This window comes from Cricetulus griseus (genome assembly GCF_003668045.3).
Source record: "Cricetulus griseus strain 17A/GY chromosome 1 unlocalized genomic scaffold, alternate assembly CriGri-PICRH-1.0 chr1_0, whole genome shotgun sequence".
Taxonomy (NCBI): Eukaryota; Metazoa; Chordata; class Mammalia; order Rodentia; family Cricetidae; genus Cricetulus; species Cricetulus griseus.
Genome location: NW_023276806.1, coordinates 168,298,797 through 168,318,829, shown reverse-complemented (window position 1 = coordinate 168,318,829; position 20,033 = coordinate 168,298,797). Strand labels below are relative to the sequence as shown.

Here is a 20,033-nt window from a genome sequence, read left to right as displayed (position 1 = left end):
CCATACTAAACAAGGCAATGTTAAGGCCACACAAAATGGAATATGTTTTACTTGAAAAATATAGCAATATGGTACACTTACAAAATACCTCTCTGTATTAAGGGTGCTATAGTTATTCATTTTATGTTATTGGTATATTCTATAAGAAGGAGAAAAAGAAGCCAAGAGATGGTAAATCAATTGTGTATCACTCTACAGCCTAAAAATGAAAGGCAGCTTACCCTGTGCAAATTACGTTTTTACAGATACAAAGACAGATGAACTAGAAGGCATCACTTAAATTAGTCTCAAAATTAATTCATTATATGCCACTACTCTGAGTCATATGAAACTCTAAAAGAAAAGCAAGCCCTGTGGCTACTGGGTACTTCTGAAAATGATGTCCTGTTGACACTTTTGATATTATTACTCAGAAATAAGCACACACCAACGAGGAGGCAGGATGGGTAGGGCTTTTTTGCCTCAAGGCTTCAGGTGTCTCAGCAGACCACTGTTACTGAATCTGAACAGTTGCTCATAAATTTTTGTCATTAATTTTTATTAAGAAATATAACAGTAAAATATTTATTTTTCTAACTGAGGTTCTTGGCACTGCCTTCAATGTAAGGAAAATGTCTCTCTTGTCTTCCTTACCTTAACCTAGTCCCAGGCAGCATTACAGATGTTCATGTTTATGTGATCTAAGCCACCTAAGATTTTTTTTCCAATTTTTGTGACTGTCAGGGAAGAAACTATAGAAGTAAAATTCAAAAATACACTATACACACATGAGCAAAGAGGCACAGGTCGGGTGAAGACCACAATGTCAAAATTATACTGTTTTTGTAGAAGTAGATAGTCTGTTTTTTGTATAATTGGATAATATACACTTTGTTAAAGATCTGTTATTTCACAAGTATTCATTGCATCAATGAATAATGTTTTTGAATGATCTTTAAAATATCAAATACTTTTGATATCTAGCTTCACAATTATCTTTGTTTATTATTTATTTATTTATTTATTTATTTTTGCCTTCATAAAAGTCATTTTTGCTCCTTGTAGACCTCCAAACAGCCCAGTTTTGAGAGTTAATTCAAATGTCAGAAACTCACAAATATCTTTCATTCTATTTTTTAAAAATCTGTTTGGCCATAAAAATTGAATGAACTGAGTAAAGGAATGATTAATGCTATAGTTAGCCTTTGACCTTATATATACATAGTTTTGGCTGCCCTCCCAAAGTTTCTGTTTTTAATCTTTTTACCAACAATCCTGGTCTTTATTCATGAAGTCTTTTTTTTTTTTGTGATCCAGCGCATGTATACTTAAATATTTCCTTAAAGAATAGTGATGTTGCTGTCACATTCAAATGGCTCAGAGAGTTATTGGTTTCCTGCCAATGCTGTCTGCTTTCCAGCCACAGATTGGCTTGGTTAAGGAAGAAGCCGTAAACAGCCTATCAACAAGTATTTATACAGATGTTAATGAAACTCAAATTCTCTTAGTGTATTTATGCCAAATTCCACTTTTAGTTGTTCTTTATTTGTGAGGTATGAGGTAATAATTTCTTTACTAAACACATCCAAACCAATTATACTTATAAAGAAAATTTTAGTATTTCCAGCATGAGCTACATAGAGTCAACCATTTATCAAAATGACTTAAAATATTTCACAGCATAAAAAGAAGCATTTTGTGTAGCCACAACAATGTCCCCCAAAAGCGTTTGGTAAACAAATGAACTCATCTCTGTTCATGAAAGCAAGACTATTTCAAAATTATATTACTGAGAAAAGCCATTAGTGAAAAAGGAAACAGTCATGGGAAAGTTACCATGAGAATTAAAAATATACCTACTTAGTTTATTTCTCTGTGCCCTAAATGATAATTGAATCTTAATTTCCATTCATATAGGATATTATGCAGAAAATTTAGAAATTTGATTTATTTCAGGCATATGGATTTAATGAGCACCTTTTATTGCTTTTCATGAAGAAAAGAATAATATTTCCATGAATTTTTAAATTGCTTCATTTCTTTTGGTGAACCTCAGAAGTAAAACTGCTCTCCTCTAGGCTTATGTATGCTGTGGACCTATGAAGAGGTTATCTTTTGGGTTCTGTGTTTTGATTTGCTAATTTTTGTTGACTTTTTCTTATTATTATTCTGATGTAATTCTGACTTTCCGAGTTAATGACCCTTCCTACTCTCCTGATTAAGTTAATCGTGTTTAGACATAGGCTCTCTTCCATAATACACAGGCTTGTCTACTCATTGAAAGCCTTTGCAGTTTAGTTCTGCACTTTTTTTAAAAAACTTTTTATTGATATTTGTGGGTTTCACATCATGTGTCTGGATCCCACTCATCTCCCTGTCCTTGAGCTTCCACCCTCTACCCTTATAACCTTTCCAGCAAAAACAGAACCAAATTTAAACATAAAATCAGTCAAAAAACAAAAAGAAAACGATTTGGTGTGGAAGCTGTAGTGTAGCCCAACGAATCACACAGTATATCCTTTAGTCCATATATTGCAAAGAGTCATTGGAAGATTCTGGCTTCTGCTACACTATGGATACTGGGCTCTCATTGGAACTTCTCTTGGATATCCTATTGTCCTGTATCTTGGAGATTCTGTAACTTTGGGTCTGCAAGTCCAGTCCCTTCACCTACTCTATCATATCATAGATTCGGTGAGTGACCGGCGGGCTAAATCAAAGCCCTGGTTCTGGGCCTGGATAGTAGCTGGGTTGGTCAGCCCACTAACTTTCCCTCACTGTCACCACCTGGGTGAGCTCTCCAGCACTGTCCCAGCTAGCTCACCCAATGCAGCAGGCAGCAGGGAGCTGGGCCAGCTCTCCAGATTACTGCAGTTAGTGAGGGACAGGGCCAGCTCTTTTATTCTCATGCCCCTGAGGCCAACTATCCTGCCTATGGCAGGTGACAAGAGGCAGCTGATAAGGCATATTTCCCTCACCCCTGCAAGCATGTACCATACAATCTGACAGGGTGCAGATGATTCCCCCCACCCCTGCCCCCAGGAACATACTTGGGAGATCTGGCCCCACCCCTCATCTGCCATATGTTGGAATGAGCTAGAAAGAGAAGACCCCCCTCCCTTGCTGCTTGTTGCTTGTGGTGGGAGGGAGAGCTGACTATGAGATCATGAGAGTGAGAGAATTGGCACTTCCCTCACCAGTGGCATCACATGGGAAAGCAGGCCCTGCACCTCTCCAGGGCAGCACAGTGGAGCTGACTCACTTGTTGGGGGAGCAGGTGAGCCATCACTCAGGGCAGGAGAACAGGAGAGCTGACCCGCCCTGCCTCATCTGCCTTATGGTGGCATGGGTAAGGGAAGGTTGTCCTCCCTCCCTGCCCCTTGCCACCTGTGACAGGAGAGAGAGCTGGCCCTAGGGTCACAAGAATGGGAGAGGTAGTTCAGTACCTCACTAGCTGCATCACATGGGAGAGTGGATCTTGCAACTCTATGGGGAACGTACTAGAGCTTACCCTGTTGTCAGGGGCTCAGGTGAGCTGGTCCTGTGGATTCAAGAGCTGGAGAGCTTTGTACTCTTTAAGAACAGAAAGAACAGCTATGATGAATGTTCCATTGTCTCTGATATTTACTGTGTGGCATCATACTCTGTGTTAGTATTATCAAGGGCTTATGTTATAGGAGGCAAAACACACAAAAATAGATTATAATATGGCATAAGGAAAAGTGTCCTGGAGTTCTTATAGGGTCCTCTGGCATAAGCATCCTTGTACTAGTTCCCTTTCTAGTTGTAACATAACAACTGAAGAGCAGCATAAGGAAGAGAGATTTGTTTGGTCCAGGGCTTCAGTTCCATCATGGAAGGGAAAAGGTAGCAAACAACTTAATGTCCATAACACCATGCCGGAGAGTGCTTGTCAGATGTTTGTCAACGTGACCCAAACTACAATCATGTGGGAAGAGGAAACCTCAACAGAAATATGCTATCACATAGGCCTACATACATTTCCTTATTAAAGGCACCATCATTGTAATGGAAAATGTAGAAACGGCTCCCTACAGGTAATGTGGATGGGCCCTGCCCACTCTGAATGCTCCACACCTGAACCAGTGGCCGTAGGTTCTATAACAAAGCAATCTAAGCAAGCCATGTGAAGCAGGCCAGTAAGCAGCACTCTTCCATGGTCTCTGATTCAGCTTTTAACTCCAGGTCCCTGCCCAGCTTGAGTTCCTGTCTTGACTTTCCACCATGACAGACAGTGTTTAGGATATGCAAACCAATAAATACTTTCCTCCCCAGATTGTTTTTGGTCAGTGTTTTATCACAGCAAAAGAAGCCAAACTAGGACAAATTGGTACCACACAGTTAGATATTACTGAGATTGGCTTGCTAATAGGTTTTCAAGGAAGGATTATAGGAGGATTTTAGAGTCTGAAGCTGGAAAGGGCATTTAGAGCTCAGAGCTTAATAAGCTGTTGTAGGAACTTGGACGATGATACTGACAGAGGTCCAGATGATGGAGGTTTGGCTTATGAGGTCTCAGAGGAAGGCAAAGACTATCAGGGCTGTCCATGTGATATATTAGCCTGTGGTTTCTGGTCAGTTGGGGCTGAAAAATCAGCTGTGATTGAGAGACAAGAACCCCTGAAGCAAAACTGATTTACTGGGACCATTGATGCTGGTTAGATAGGACTCAGATATTAGCCCCTATTAGAAAGAAGGGCTTCACTGAGGTGAAACTATTGGGTGGGAGGTGATTTGTTCGGGGTCAGTACACAGAAGCTGTGATCCAGAAGCTGGCAGTGAAAGTTGCTGCATCACATGCTGGCAGCCAATCTTGGTTGTGTGTACGAGCCTACCACATGTTACTGATTTTGACAGCATAGAGGAATCACAGAAAGGCAGCTACAGTTTGGCACTGTGTATCCAAGTTGGAGTTCCTGAAGAGTGGTCATTGGTGACAGTGGAACCTTAGTTGCAATTGAGAATCCCAGAATGTTGGAGATCCCAGGGCAGTAGGAGAATCACCTGTGAAAGCAGCAGGTGTAGAGCAAACATGAGCCTAAAAGACAAGTTGTACTTTAGAACAAAAGTAGAGTTGCCCAAGGCCTTTAGAACCCAGAGGATCATGTGTGAGTCCCAGATATTGGACATTGACTTATTAGCACTGTCAAAATTTGATTTTCCATTGCTACAATTGTAACTGTGCACTGGTTGTACTCTCTTGGAAAAAGAATTATGTAACTTACTGTTTTTATTTCACAGGAGCCACAGTTGAAAGATACTGGACTTTTCATTTTATTTTCTTTTTCTAGATAGGGTTTCTAGCCTTAGCTGTCCTGTAACTTACTTTGTAGACTAGAATGGCTTTGAAATCACTGATATACTCTTGCCTCTGCCTTCTGAGTGCTAGGATTAAAGGCATACTTCAGCACATTCAGATAAGATACTAGACTTTTTAAAAAAATATGTTAGCAATTTTTAAGTACTCTTAACATGTTCTAATTTTTTAGAGGCTATGGTTCTTTTAAAATTATTTTATGTTTTATCTTATGACATTAAAATGATACTAATAGTGACAATTTTATGTGTAAAGCTAACAAAATGTAAAGTATGCTAGTTGTTTTTTGTTTGTTTTGTTTTGTTGGCCTCACACAAGTTATAGTCTTGTGGAAAAAGGTATAAAAAAAGCTGACAATATATTTCCAGGAGTAAGATGGGAGTTATTTATTTGTAGAACTCCAATTTCCTAGCCCTATAAGATAGAAAACTCTGTTTGTCCTTTCGGGCATCATCAGAAGCCATCATATTGTAACACATATAATAAGGGGCTCATCTATGTGGAACTCGACAAATCAACATCTTAAAAAAATGTGAAACAGCCTGAAGGGAAGCAGTAAAGATGTGGTTGCTATGGTATCTGAGAAAGGAGAACTGCTCTGTGCAATTTAACTTAGCAGAAAAGTGAATAGCAATAATGAATGAATATATTTGTAAAATAATGAACCTTTTTTGTTTTTTGTTTTTTGTTTTGTTTTTTGTTTTTTTTTTTTTTTGAGACAAGGTTTCCCTGTGGCTTTGGAGGCTGTCCTGGAACTAGCTCTTGTAGACCAGGCTGGTCTCGAACTTACAGAGATCCGCCTTCCTCTGCCTCCCAAGTGCTGGGATTAAAGGTGTATACCACCACTGCCAATCAAGATAATGAATTTTAAAGCATTATAATTGATTAGAGCTTAACTCTCTATAGCCCAGGCTAGCTTTAAATTCACACCAATCCTTTTAAAGTAATCTCTAGAATGATGGAAATATAAGGGTGAACCCGTGTTAGGTTCAGGATATAACATTTACAAAATGTGTTTTTTCCTTTGCTACGATAGTAATTGAAGCCCAGGCCCCGTGCTAGGTAAGCTCTCTACCACTGAAATACTCAGCCCTGAAATCTTTGTAAGTACAATTTTAATTTAGCAAAGTAAGATTTCAGTAAATTACAAAAGAACAGAAAATGACAAAATAAAGACAAAAAATAAAGTTTTGTTGTAGAAGAAAAATCACTGAAAATGTATAGAATTTCTTCCTCGAGTCCTACACTGCATGCAGTTTATTGAATTCAGAGATGCAAGCCTGTAAGTCACAATAGAAAAATGGCATATAGTTTTGGAAGATATTTAAGACATATACAAATTTGCATGCCTACAGAGATGGCCATTTTGAAAAGAGAATAAGAATTGAAAACAACAATGAGCAAGAAAAATATTTTCACTATTAGTAATAAAGGATTCATTTTTTAAAAAAATATAAAGGAACATGCTACTTAGGTAGTTTCTAATCTGAAAATACGAGAAACATTTTTCACAATATATAATATGAAATTAGTAAATAACTATATGTGCTGATGTTGTTTACCTATCTTTAAAGAAGCAAAACACAGCATTATTAGGCAATATTGTCCAATTGTCAATGACTATTAAAGTATTTAACATGACAACATGAAACAAGCATTCATTGAACTATATTTGTGGAAAATGGGTAAGACTCTAAACACTATATGCAAATATTTGCCAAGTATACAAAGTTTCCCAAAATATTTACAATTTGGCATAGTATCTCTAGATTCATCTGAAAATAAGTTAAATGGGGTGATAAAAGCCTAATCATCAGGGCACAGGAGAGTCAGCTCTGAATTTAAGGACATTCGATGCTCTTGTAGAGAACCAGGATTCAATTCCCAACATTCACATGACAAATCCAACCATTTCCCAGGCTACTGTTGCTCTATATTGGCTTCCAAGGGCATTGCATGCATATGATGCACACATTTACATGCAAAGAAAACACACACAATAAAAATAAATTTTCAATCTTTAAAAAAATTCTAATCACCAGACAATTTGGTATATTATAAGTCAATAAAACTGTATTGAAGATGAGATTTCTATTGTATATAATGTTTTTGTTGCAACCAACTGGAAACAGAACATAAAGAATTCATATTATTCTAACATAAATTGAAACCAAACAAACAAGTTTATAGGGGAAAAAACCACTTACTTTAAAATGTTACCCAGTAGCTGGCTCTGGAAAGTGGAATTTGCTTCAGGTATTTCTTTCCTTAACATTTTATTTAATAAATTGTCTATACTAATGACATAGCATTTTATTATTGAGTCCAACAATTGTTTCAAGTACTGAAAGCTATGGTTTAAAGTAGACAGAGAATAGCAAGAACCAAAGGGAGTCTTCTTTCTGAGGTTCAAGGTACACAGAAGAGGTAAAGCAGGGAAAAGTAAAGGAGAGTGGGCCATGGATTTTGCCGCCTACAGATAGAATGACACTTTCTTTAACACTGGAAGGAGAGACTATGAAACAGCATGACCAGAGACATGTAAAGTAATATAAGCCCCTGTTATTTTCCAAAACAGAGAGCGGAAGCAGGAATTTGTATGATTCAGAGTGAACTTTCCTTTGGGTGTTCTGCTCCATGACTGGGTAATCTTGTAGTGGTTTAGCAGGATGACATCACATCCTTCAGTTTGAAGCTACTTTTGGGTTCCAGTCAGCCATGCACACATTGTGCTTACTCTGCTTCTTACATTGAGTTTCAGCCAGTATACCAGTCTGTGTTTCGATGATGGCCTATATGAGTTGGTCCCTCACAATGAAAGTTCTGCTCTTTACACAGGAGTTGTTTAGAACTTTGTCTAGGTTCTACTGTAAAACCAGTTATGAAGAACTGGAGAAAATTTCCAAGAGTACTTTAACAAGTGACTATGGCACTATTAACAGAACAGAAGCCACTGATGTGTGTAAGCTAGATATGCTTATTGTAACATATTTTCTACATATTAAGGATAGGTAAGGTTTGAGCCTTGCCTCAGCTGATCATCAGACTCACAGAAATCTTACCACATTACGTCTTGGTTGACCTGGTGTGGTCAACCAAGAATGGTACGTCAGAAGCCAGGTTCCACAGAGACACTTAACTTTGTAAGCTGTGACAACACATCTTCCTTTTGAGGCTGTCTGCTTTATACTTTCTGTATGTACCAAATGCCTCTGACCTAGAGTTCATCATCCAACCCAGGCATGTGAAGGAATTCTTCCTCCAGGTGTAACTAATGAAGCATTACCACAAGGTTGCTTGGCAGGAGCTGTGGACATTTTAGAATCATGTGGTAGCATCAGAACCAACTTAGACATTACAGAACAAGCACCATGCTTTTAGACCTTTATACTGATTCTAAAATCTTCTTGATTTGAACTGGAGTCATTGACCTATACAGGAAAAAGAGATGTAAGATGTTCATCTCATCATATTTAGCATTATGCATGCTAACATTTGTGTGTACACAGGAGTATATTATATACATTCACTATGTGTTTGAAAATATGCTTCATTTTCCAAAGAACATGCAAATATTCCGATTTCTAGGTCAAGCAATAATTGTGAGAATGTCTCAAATTAATAAGTTGGCATTTGACTTTCTTTTACTTATTTACTCTCTTTTTATTTAAATGAATGGTCTCAATATCTTTCCCTTGTTTGCCCGACAATTTTCAAGTAGCCCAGATGAACCTTGAACTTGCATTCTTGCGTCAGCACTTCTAAACGCTGTGATTACTGCTGTACCTGGAAAAATTAGCTTTTTTAACCATTAGATTTTATAGTTTTATGTACTTGTGAGTTTGGTTACCATGAATTAACAGTAGAAGCATGAAGGCCATCGAGCTTACAAAGTCAGCAAGCCCTTATCAATTATGAGGGCTCCACAAACAAGCAGTGTAAAGGAGCAAGCCCACCGTGCTAAACAATGATGCTGCAAAACACTGGTGTAAATAAAATGTGTGACACTGACACAGCAGCAATGTCTGCATGATTTTCTACACACACACACAGACACACAGACACACGCTGAAAAACAGAGATTCTTGTAACTTAACATAAGATTGCTTTTATCATGTTATATACTTCTGTGTGTGTGTGTGTGTGTGTGTGTGTGTGTTTGAGCTCACCTGTGCCAGAGCATGTGATATGTTTAGATTAGTGGACAACTTTTGAGAATCAGTCCCCTCCTCTACCATGTATGCAAATATCACAATGAAATTCATTGTTCTGAATAATTAATGCAAGCTGTTAATAATTGGAAACAATACTAGCTTACACAGAGCTCAATTCTGTAAAATCAAAAATCTGTTTTAAATATCTTTGTTGTAATCTATAAGTTCTATTGTATATGAGGATGATACAAGGACAACTGGATCTTAAAATAAGCCTAAAAGCAAGCCAGTTTATATAAGAAAAGTCTATTGTCTCTTCAAAACAACCGAGTTTCCTAATTGAAACTATTTTTAAACAATGGTAGCTGCATTAAAATTTTTCTTTTATTCTTCAAAGTGGTTGATTGAAACTGAAACAGAGATGCTTAATTTTTTTAATAGCTGATGTTATTTAGTCACCACGCATTAGTTAGTACTTCTTTTATTATGATGATATACTTAGGATCATGTAAGCAACCTGCTGTGGTTTTAGTTCTTTGAATGACAAATGTTACACATTTCTTCCCAAGATGAGGAGGAAGACGCTGTCTGCAAGCCGATCACTGTGAATGAAAAGTTAGAAAAGACGAGTGAGTACACCTACCAGTGGCTTCATACACAAGTTGTCTTTCCAGAAACAACTAGTTCCAGAGCCCTGAAATGGTGAGGCTATTTCCTTTAAATTAGATTATGTATAGTAAACATATCTTGAAAAGTGAAACCTGGGTTAATTGTGCTAAAACAAATACAACTTCGTAGCCAAAAGCCAATGCATCGCATTGCCAGAGGCTTTCATGTAGAGTGGGTTGAATTGTTCTCTATAGTTTTCATCAAAAGTGTTTAGGAAGAACTCTATTCTGTTATCCCTAAAACCATGCATGAACCATGCAGTCTCCTCTACTGCATAAAGAAAGCATGCAGTATCCAGTAACTGTTGCTTTGTCAACATATAGACTTGTTCTAAAATGGTTATTTATAAAATGGACAGCTAAAATTCTGAATTGAAGTTTTATGATGATGTATATGAGTTAAACTTTCATATATGGGGACTTCAGCCCATTTGACTTCTTAAAACATGGGACTTCATTTAATAAAAAAGTGAAAATAGAAACTTTCTGTTATTTGACATATTTATTGTGAACAAAGAAAGAAATAAAGCCATCAATAGTTCTCATGTTTTATTTTGAAGTGTTCCAATTAATGCAAACATAGATTTACTTCATGTTCACATTAATCTGGTTGACTAGTCAATAGGAATATAATACTTAGAATTATAATAAATAGACCAAACACAATTACTTATCTCTATTAACTAGATATGAGAGATCTAGTTCAGAAGTTAAAGTGTTAATGTAGATGTGAGACAGTGGAAAATAAAAACAATTTTAAGGTGATTTTTAAATGTTTAAATATTTAATATTACCACTTACTAGTAAGCAAAATATGTATCTAGTAGAAGGCACAAACAATTCCTCAGAATTTCTATTTTCTATTTACTATGTATAAAAGATTTCTTTATAATATTTTCAAAAATCACATTAAAAAATAGAAAACCTGTGTGTGTGTGTGTGTGTGTGTGTGTGTGTGTGTGTGTGTGTGTGTGTGATGTGTGTGCATGTGCACATTTTGGGGTAAGTGCATTTTGGGGAGGTGCATGTATATGTCTGCAAATGCACATTTGTGTGTGTGTTATGTTGAAGTCTTTTAATTTCATTCTTCAGGAACCTTCCGTCTGATTTTTTTCTGTTAGTTCTTTAACAATTTGAACAGTTCATTTTGATCATCTTCACTTACTTCCCCATCTCCTCCCAGATCCACAACCCCTTCTCTGCCCACACAATTTGTGCCCTATTATTTTTTTTAATATTTTTTAATATTGTTTGAGACATGGTGACTTGTTAGACTGGGAATCACTGATTTAGGGTAGGTTGGCTGCCCAGAAAAGTCTGTGGATCTGTTTATCTGCCCTCCTAACCCCACAGCTCTGTGATTCTAAGTACAGACTACTACACCTTAAATTCTTAATATTGAACCATGTCTGTAGCTCCCAAAGACAAAGTCTTTAAAAAGAAAAATATCAGTATCATGGAAAAATTAAACTTCACTGTAAATATTAGTAGGGTGCATTAAACATAGTAGAAGCCTGACATTAGTGGCACACGCCTTTAATCCCAGCACTTGGGAGGCAGAAGCAGGCAGATCTCTGTTAGTTCGAGGTCAGTCTGGTCTACAGAGCAAGGGCCAAGATAGGCTCCAAAGCCACAGGGAAACCCTGTTTCAAAAAACCATAACCAAAACAAAACAAAACAAAACCCAAAACAAAACATAGTAGAGCACCAAAGTAGAAAACATTGTCTGCATCAAGTGAAAGGTTAAGACTATAAAAGTTATGAGGCTGATGCAGGCCTATAATCAATCCCAGTAGTTGGAGGTGGAGACAAATGGACTAGGAGTTCAGGCAGGCTTGTCTTTGACTATATGGTGAGTTTGAATCCAGCGTAGACTGTATGAGACCCTATCTCAAAGAGCTAAAGATAAGTGGGGAAAAAAAGAAGTAAATGTCATTAAAATACACTTAGGTTTTCTATAATTTATTAACTGTCATTGTTAGTACTTTTAGATTTTTGCTCATTAATGTTTATACTTCAAAAAAAAGAAAGGTGGTACTGAAGTATTGTTTAGAAATTAATTTTTTGAAAAGTTAATTTACAAATAATAGAAGTATATATAATATGTGCACTTATATATAACATAATTTACAATTTGTCTCTATTTTATGAATAAAGACATTTGGGTATTTTTAATATTTTTTCCTCCATGTTTATACTGTAACTTGTTTTCCTTTTGTGTCACCATGAAGCAATCACTTTTTGCCTGAGTTAGATCCAGATGTACTTAATGGTGGAAGAGTTCAACTTGTGGTAAGAAATATGTTTAAAGTTACCGAAAAATGTTATAGACACACATACCCAATAAATAACACTTTCAAATATGTTCATAATATGTTTAAACTATGAAATATCGCAACTGTATTTTGGGACAACCTCAAATGCCATGTGCTAAAATAATAACATATTTTCTTGACTTGCAATATAATGTTGCAATATGACATTGCTTAAAATAATGATTTTATTTGACAGATGTGAAAATATTAACATGTTAAACAAAATTACTCTGGATGGGAAATTGCTTAATGAGATTATTTTCTTAAAATTTTTAAGAGTTGAATTTGTAGATTACACTAGAAAGAATCAGCAATATGGGTTCCCAGCATGGAAAATCAAATCATATTAAAAGTAACAAGTGATTATCAGCTTAAGCCCTCTTATTTTTATGGAGTGTGGTGGTACTCTGCTAAGTATTATTTGAGCTTTAAGGTCAGATTCTAAACATGGTAATAAGAGTGTAGCCTGGAAAATGGAAGGCATATGCCTGTTGAATTCGCTCTTCTGTAAGCTATTGAAGAAACCCTTTATAAATAGAGGAATGTGGCCAATATGGGAGCTAGAAAAGTGGATCTCATTAAAAGGAAATGTTTCAGTGCTGTCTCAGAGATATTGAAGAGGGTATCATAACCCGTGAGTATATGGTACTTCTGTAGTTGATGGAAGTGGATAACACCTTCCATTTATGAAAACTAACAAATATTCCTTGTTCAGATTCTATATTGACCAAGAAAATGGATTATTAATATTTTGTTTTTCATGGAGAATTTCATGTCCAAAGATACTTCTTTTATTTATGATGAAAAATAGTATTATGTCTGTCAGAGCACTTACAATATGTGTGTATGATGTATATGTATATATTTATATATATTGAGAGAAAGGAAAGGAAAAATTCTATGTTACTATTTGAAATTATCACCATTAAATATTTTCTTGTATTTCAGTAAAATTCCTAGGAGAATGTCATGCATATTAATATATATATATATATATATATATATATATGTATATATATACATATAGTGTGTGTGTATACATATATATTTATACATATGTATAAATTTCTATTGAATTACCCCTCCTATGTAAACTTATCTGTTGGTATTGCAATTGTTCAAGTATTGCTAGGTGCCATATTATTGAGATATTATGTGTTAAGTTCCCTCTTGTTTCTACGACACATAATCATACAGAAGACATATATATATATATGTATATATATACATATATATATATATATATATTTGTCCACATTTGTTAGTTGCCACTTTTAAGAGAAGAGGCAAAACATTAAAATGCAACAAATTATTAGTAATGTAGATAAAATTATGTATATCTCTTATTTAACTTACATATTATAGCATAAGTTATAATCAAAGTGGATTTCTGTATGTAAAAGAAAATAATATCTCTGCTTAAGCAAGACCAAACTATGTTATGCATCTGAAAGAAATTGGAAAATATCATTTTATATTATTATAAAATGTATTGGGAAATATGTTAACAATATAGAAAAGTATGTTGGTAATTGAGTTAAATTAATAAATGAATCAAATTATGCAGTTTCCCAGAGAATAGTCATATTCCAGGTTATTTTGGAAGTAGATTCAGATTTTCAAATTTGAGATTGTGATTTCTATTGAATTACCCCTCCTATGTTAACTTATCTGTTGGTATTGTATTTGTTCAAGTATTGCTAGGTGCCATATTGTTAAGATATTATGTGTAAGTTCTCTCTTGTTTCTATGATACATAATCATACAGAAGACATACTGTTCCTCTGCTGTTATAATCTTTCTATACCTTCTTCCATGATATTCCCTGAGGTGTACGTGTAGGAGTTTTATTGTAGATGCATCCATTCAGACTGAGCATACCATGATGACTTGATCACTGGATTGTTTTCGGTTGTGATTTTCTGTAATGGTCTGTTTGCTGCAAATTGAAGAATTCGTTTTGTTTATCTTGATTCAAGATGAGGTCTATACTTATCTGTTGGTATACAGATAAGTTTTAGAACACAACTGGGAATTATGCTGATCTAGTAAGTAGTGGTAGTAGTTTCTACATTATGGTCCATGGTCTTTCTTATCCCAGGAAGTTCGCTAGGTTTCCTGCACCAGATGTGATTTCCCTCCTGTTGAATGTGCCTGAAATCTTTTTAGACAGCTCTTGGTTGCCATCACATTATGAATGCCACTCTTGAACCTGTAGTGATATCTTAGCATACTGGTCATGCTGTGGTTCATGCTGACATAGAAGGGGGAAATCTCACAGGACCCACTGCCAAGCAAATACAGACAACTAATGACCCCTGATAGAGGGAGGATCAATCTTTCCCAGGGATGATTACCCTGATTAATTATCTAATAATAACTTGTCAGCCCTGAAATTAAATACACAAAGCAACATTAAACAAACTCAGCTGACTGTATTTATATATTTACATGTAAATATATATCTATATGTGATTATGTATCTAGCAATATAATACAACGTAACAATAATAAAGAAAAAAAGGCCATCAATTTGAAGAGAGAGTAATGGCGGTGGTATGGGAGTGGTTATAAAGAGAAAAGTGTAGGGGGGAGTGGTGTAATTATATTTCTTTTTGATTAAAGAAGTTTAATGAACAAAATTTAGCAACATAAATGCAACTGATGAGCTACTCAACATTTTTCCAAAGAAATGAACATTCATTAAAAAATTAGTATATAAAGGGGGCTGAATATGATTGAAATAGATTCTCAAATTTAAAATTCTCCAAGAATTTTCAAACCTATTCATTTTAAATGCAGAACAATATTTTTATAGTAGTTTTGTTCATATTAGCTGCAATACTTAACACAACCAAAGTCCACTTAGTGTGTGAAAATATAGATTAAATGGATGTAAAATAAAATGATTGTATGGCAATAAGCAAGGAAATATTAACATGCACCAGAACATGGTGTTAGTTTACCTCAGATTGCTGTATAGTATAAAACTGTACATTTTCACTCATGTAACATTCTGAAAATCACAGTGCTAAAAGGGAGCATATCAGTAGTTGCTAGTTAACCTGAAGGTGACAATGAGTAAAGGCTTTTCTTTGGAATAATAAAACAAATTTCTGACTTGATTGTAATGGAAGTTATAATGATGTATACATATAATGAAGAGTAACAGAACTACAACCAAAACAAATATTACATGTAAAACCTGCTCAAGACATAACAGGGCCTGTAATTGGGAGTTTTGCATCCCACATCAATTTGTTGGCTTGTTAGCAGCAAAGATAATTCTATTTCTGTTGTATAAAAATGACAGAGCAAGCTAGGTGTAGGTTGCAAAGGAAATGTTTAGTATTGTTTTCTGCAACTTCCTTGCAAATTAAACATATAAATCTTGAACATTGAAAATTTTAAATATTATGCATTTCATTGAGTGTAAATTATATAGAGGTATTTAAAACATGTCAAGTATCTTACCTGCTCTCATCTAAGATAGTTTCCTAACTATTCTGCATTTTCTACTCATTCTTACTTTATGTGCTGCACTTACTCAAACTTAGCATAGGTTAATTTTGATGGGGGACGTCCTTCTGTGTGTATGTTTGTCTTATTGGTTGGTAAATAAAGTACTGTTGGCCAATAGGGAAGCAAGTTAGGTGGGACTAGGAGTTGAGGAGGATTCTGGGAAATGTAGTAAAGAGAAGTCTTGTGATCCAGGCAGGAAGTGTCATAGCAAGCAGACTCAGAATATAAGCGATGATAGAATAATTTCTTTAAATCTTGCTAAATGTTAATGAACTAAATATTGTAACTGTAGTTATTACTTGATAACAGTTTTGTTATATATTTTACTATGTTGATGTTAAAACACTTGTTTTATTTAGACAGAAAAGAGGAGATGATGGGGGACATCCTTCTGTGTATATGTTTGTCTTATTGGTTGATAAATGAAGTGCATGGCGGCAGGGCTCAGATGACTTGGCGGAAAGATTTATTGTTACAGTTAATTCTCTTGATAACCTCTTTTTATAAATTACAGATAAAGTATACAAAATATCCACTAAACTGTTCTGATGTAATGCATACTGCTCTATAGTCAACCTATGTTTTTATAAATAGAATAATACTCTAAAACATTGATAGAAATTACATTAGCCAATAGATATAAGGTCTTTTTTTTAGTATCTTTTTTTATTAAATTATTAATATTTTCACATGTACTTTCCCTCTCCCTCTCCCTCCCCCACCCCCATTCCTTCTCCCCCACCTCCAACCTACCCCCCACCCCATCCACCCGCCACTCCCCAGGCAGGGTAGGGCCCCCAACCAGGGCTCCACCAAGTCCACCAAATCTTCCTGTGCTGGGCCTAGGCCCCTCCCCATGTGTTCAGAGACAGAGCGAATCCCTTCAAGTGGGATGGGCTCTCGAAGTCCCTCCCACCCACCAGGGCAAAACTCCAGTCCACCTCCAGAGGCTCCCAGGAGTGCAGGGGCCTCCCCATTGGCATCCATGGATATAAGGTCTTTTATTATCACTTTCAATTATTATGTATTGTACAAAATTATATTGCTATGGTTTTATGTGATTGGCTGTGTGGGCAGATCTTTTTACACCAGTAGCAAAATGGTCATGATGTTGTTAGACAATAAGAATTTTCATCTACATTATAACCTTAGAGACTAGTATTGAATATGAAACTCATTGTTGACTACATCATCCTAATGAGGACATGTTAGTGCACTCACAAAAGAGCAATGTAAACACTGAATCATTTGACAAATATGACATATCATCCTCAGTAGTCACCACAGTCCTGGAACCCATGTGTTCAAAGGAAATACTGAATAAGTATTTTTCATATTCAGTCTGGTTTTATGTCACTGTGTCAAATACATGGAAAAGAAAACCTCCATGAAGGAATAGACTTCTTTTGACTTACTGTTACAGAGGCCTAAGCCCACAGTCACTAGAGTCTGTTTCTGGAACTATGGTGATAGAAGCTAAGAGATGGAGAGAAGCAGGAAGGGACCCTAGGACAAGATATAGTGACATACTTCTTTTAGCTTTGCCCGACCTCGAGTTTTTGCACCATCTCCCAATTATGAAAACAGATTTTTAGACCCTTGGTGGATTATTCCAGTTTCTGTATGCAATTCTATATGCAATCCCTGCATATAGGATCTACCAGCTCAGGCCAAGCTGTCTGTGAATCCTCGTTTTCCAAATACTGCAGATCTACTAGTGCAGTCCAAGCCTCCAGAATATAAGCCTTTTGGGGAGACACATTATATCTTAGTGATAACAAGCATGCAACAGAAAACATACATTCTTTTTTATAATTTTTCTGTTAGCTGATAGAATAATGCTGACGGCAATGTTTCAAGTATAGAATTTAAGCTTCAATAATCTAGGAGCTATACCAGATTCACTGACAATCATGGATTGAGCCTACATATGAAATTCCAGGTTTCTGTAGAAAGTTACCAGGATGGAACCATTTTGTCTTTCCGTGAAATAAAACAAAAATGTTTGCAAATTTCAATTTAGGCTGTTAGATGGCATTTTCGTGAAGTCATATGTTCCTGTTAAACTGCTATTTAAAATTTGATTTTCTGTTTTATGGTTTGAATTTGAGATATGGCCCAAAGGTTTGTTTATGGAAGGCCTGAAAAATTTTCTGATTAATTCATATGCCAATAGCTTTGGGGGAGGGTATTGCATAGTGTATACAAATTAAAAATGTCTTATAAAACATAAATACGCACAAATTTTGTAACTTTAATATTATGTTTGTTTGAGAAAAAGCACAAGTATTTTGAGTGAGACTGAGAAGGTGGGAAAAGAAAATGGCAAGCCAGATATGGGGTATGCTTGCACTCTTAACACTAGAGAGTTCCATGGCAGCCAGGAAGAGAGCAGAGTTCCAAAAAAGAAAGGGAGAAATATGGGAAGGATGAGAAGAAAGAGGACTACAGGAGGAGGAGGAGAAAACAGGAAGATGGAGAAGTGCAGGAAGGCAGAGGAGGAGGGTGATATCTAAATGTGAAAGAGGATATTTAGATTCAGATTCCTTTGGTCTGTGTAATTGATGACCAAGCGATAGCTTTTTTAACCACAGTGATGGTTTCTTGTCTTTATTTTGCTGTATTTAAATTTTCCTTCCATCAAACATTTAGGATGATATTCGTGATCTCACAAGATTCCAATTATACAGTGGTTTGGGGTAGCTCCCATCCACTTAGGGGCTGTTTTGTTTTTTTGTAACAGCATATTCCCCACTTCACAGCTCAGTCTTGATACATTTCTAATGGTACAAGATATTCTGTAAGAGAATATCCTGTAGGTAACAAGCAATTCTTTTGATGCTAAGTAGCAATACAACATAGCAATAAAAATTGTAATTGTAATTTCAGATGACAGAATAATCCATTGAGTGCATAAAATATGCCTTGAAATTACTATATACTTAACATTGCCTCAAAATTAGACCTTTAGAAGTGTAATATTTTACAATGACAATGGGTATAATGAAAGCATGTGTATAGTCTGTGAGGCAGTGGTCCACAAATATGGAACATTCAGTTCAAGGATTGTTGATAGAAAACAATAAATATAAATACTGTAAAAATCATATAATATGACATCTCTAACATTTGATTACGTATTAAACAATATAATTGGTCAGTAAGTGAAGTTAAACCGTTTATAGCTTTACCCACTGCTTCTAAGATTGATTTTCATCGAAATCACTGTACTAAAATGTTGTCTTTTGTTGTGCAGACTCAAATAGCAAACCTCAATTTTAAAATCGGCTCTTATTTGCAAAAAGCACTTTGACATAGTGCATTTGTTCTGGCTGGGCAGCAGTAAAGGATTGTGGTATCATTTTGAAGAAGGTTGTTTGACAGAGCCTGTTTGTTTATTTGGGGTAATGTGATCTGCATTCAGAAAATGCCATATTTTGTTTCATGATTGTATACATTCTCTCCCGTTCCTTCCAGGCAAGACTTGTAAGCAGAGAAGACACGGATTTAGACCTTTTTTCCATGACCAGTGGAAGTGCTTTGTCTGTGAACAGAGATAAAAAAAGCCAGGCACACAGATTCTCATCGGGATCCTCAAGTAAGCTATGGTTTCCTTCAGAATTAATTTAGAAAGCACACATGGATTGCGGAAGCTAATGCCAGCAAGCATCCTTTTACAGATAGTGGTTATGGTGCCAGCAACCAGTGCTACCCCACAAACATGCCTTTGGCCTCTTGTCTTCCTTTACATGTCTTCTTTGATATAGACCAAATTAAATTATTTCTAAATTTAACGGCATCAGTATTTCTTTAATTGTATTATGTAAATCAAGGCTTTTCACTCATCCACTCTCTTGATCAAGTTGAATTCTTTGATCGTTTTTTCCTAAAGATTTTTAGGATAACTTTTAAAAGTGGAATTGGTATATTAAACCATAGCATTTGGGCCTTTGTCATTAATAAATGTTTTAAAGAAAACTATGTTTTAAAGAAAAATTTCAAATGCAGCAGAATTTTCCATGATAAAGTATTAAGTGAACATGATTTTTAAAAGCAC

The 20,033-nt window shown here is 35.7% G+C and overlaps 1 protein-coding gene across 1 annotated transcript in view; it reads left to right on the top strand.

Annotated features, from left to right (window-relative positions):
* The window catches only part of Lrriq1 (leucine rich repeats and IQ motif containing 1), a 149,002-nt gene extending 129,396 nt beyond the window's left edge, over positions 1–19,606 (top strand). Inside the window, exons 24-26 of the mRNA XM_035451376.1 lie at positions 10,023–10,173; positions 12,371–12,431; positions 19,454–19,606. Coding sequence (XP_035307267.1) covers positions 10,023–10,173; positions 12,371–12,431; positions 19,454–19,606 — 365 coding nt within the window. The remainder of the gene's footprint in view (positions 1–10,022; positions 10,174–12,370; positions 12,432–19,453) is intronic.
* Positions 19,607–20,033: the final 427 nt, after the last annotated feature.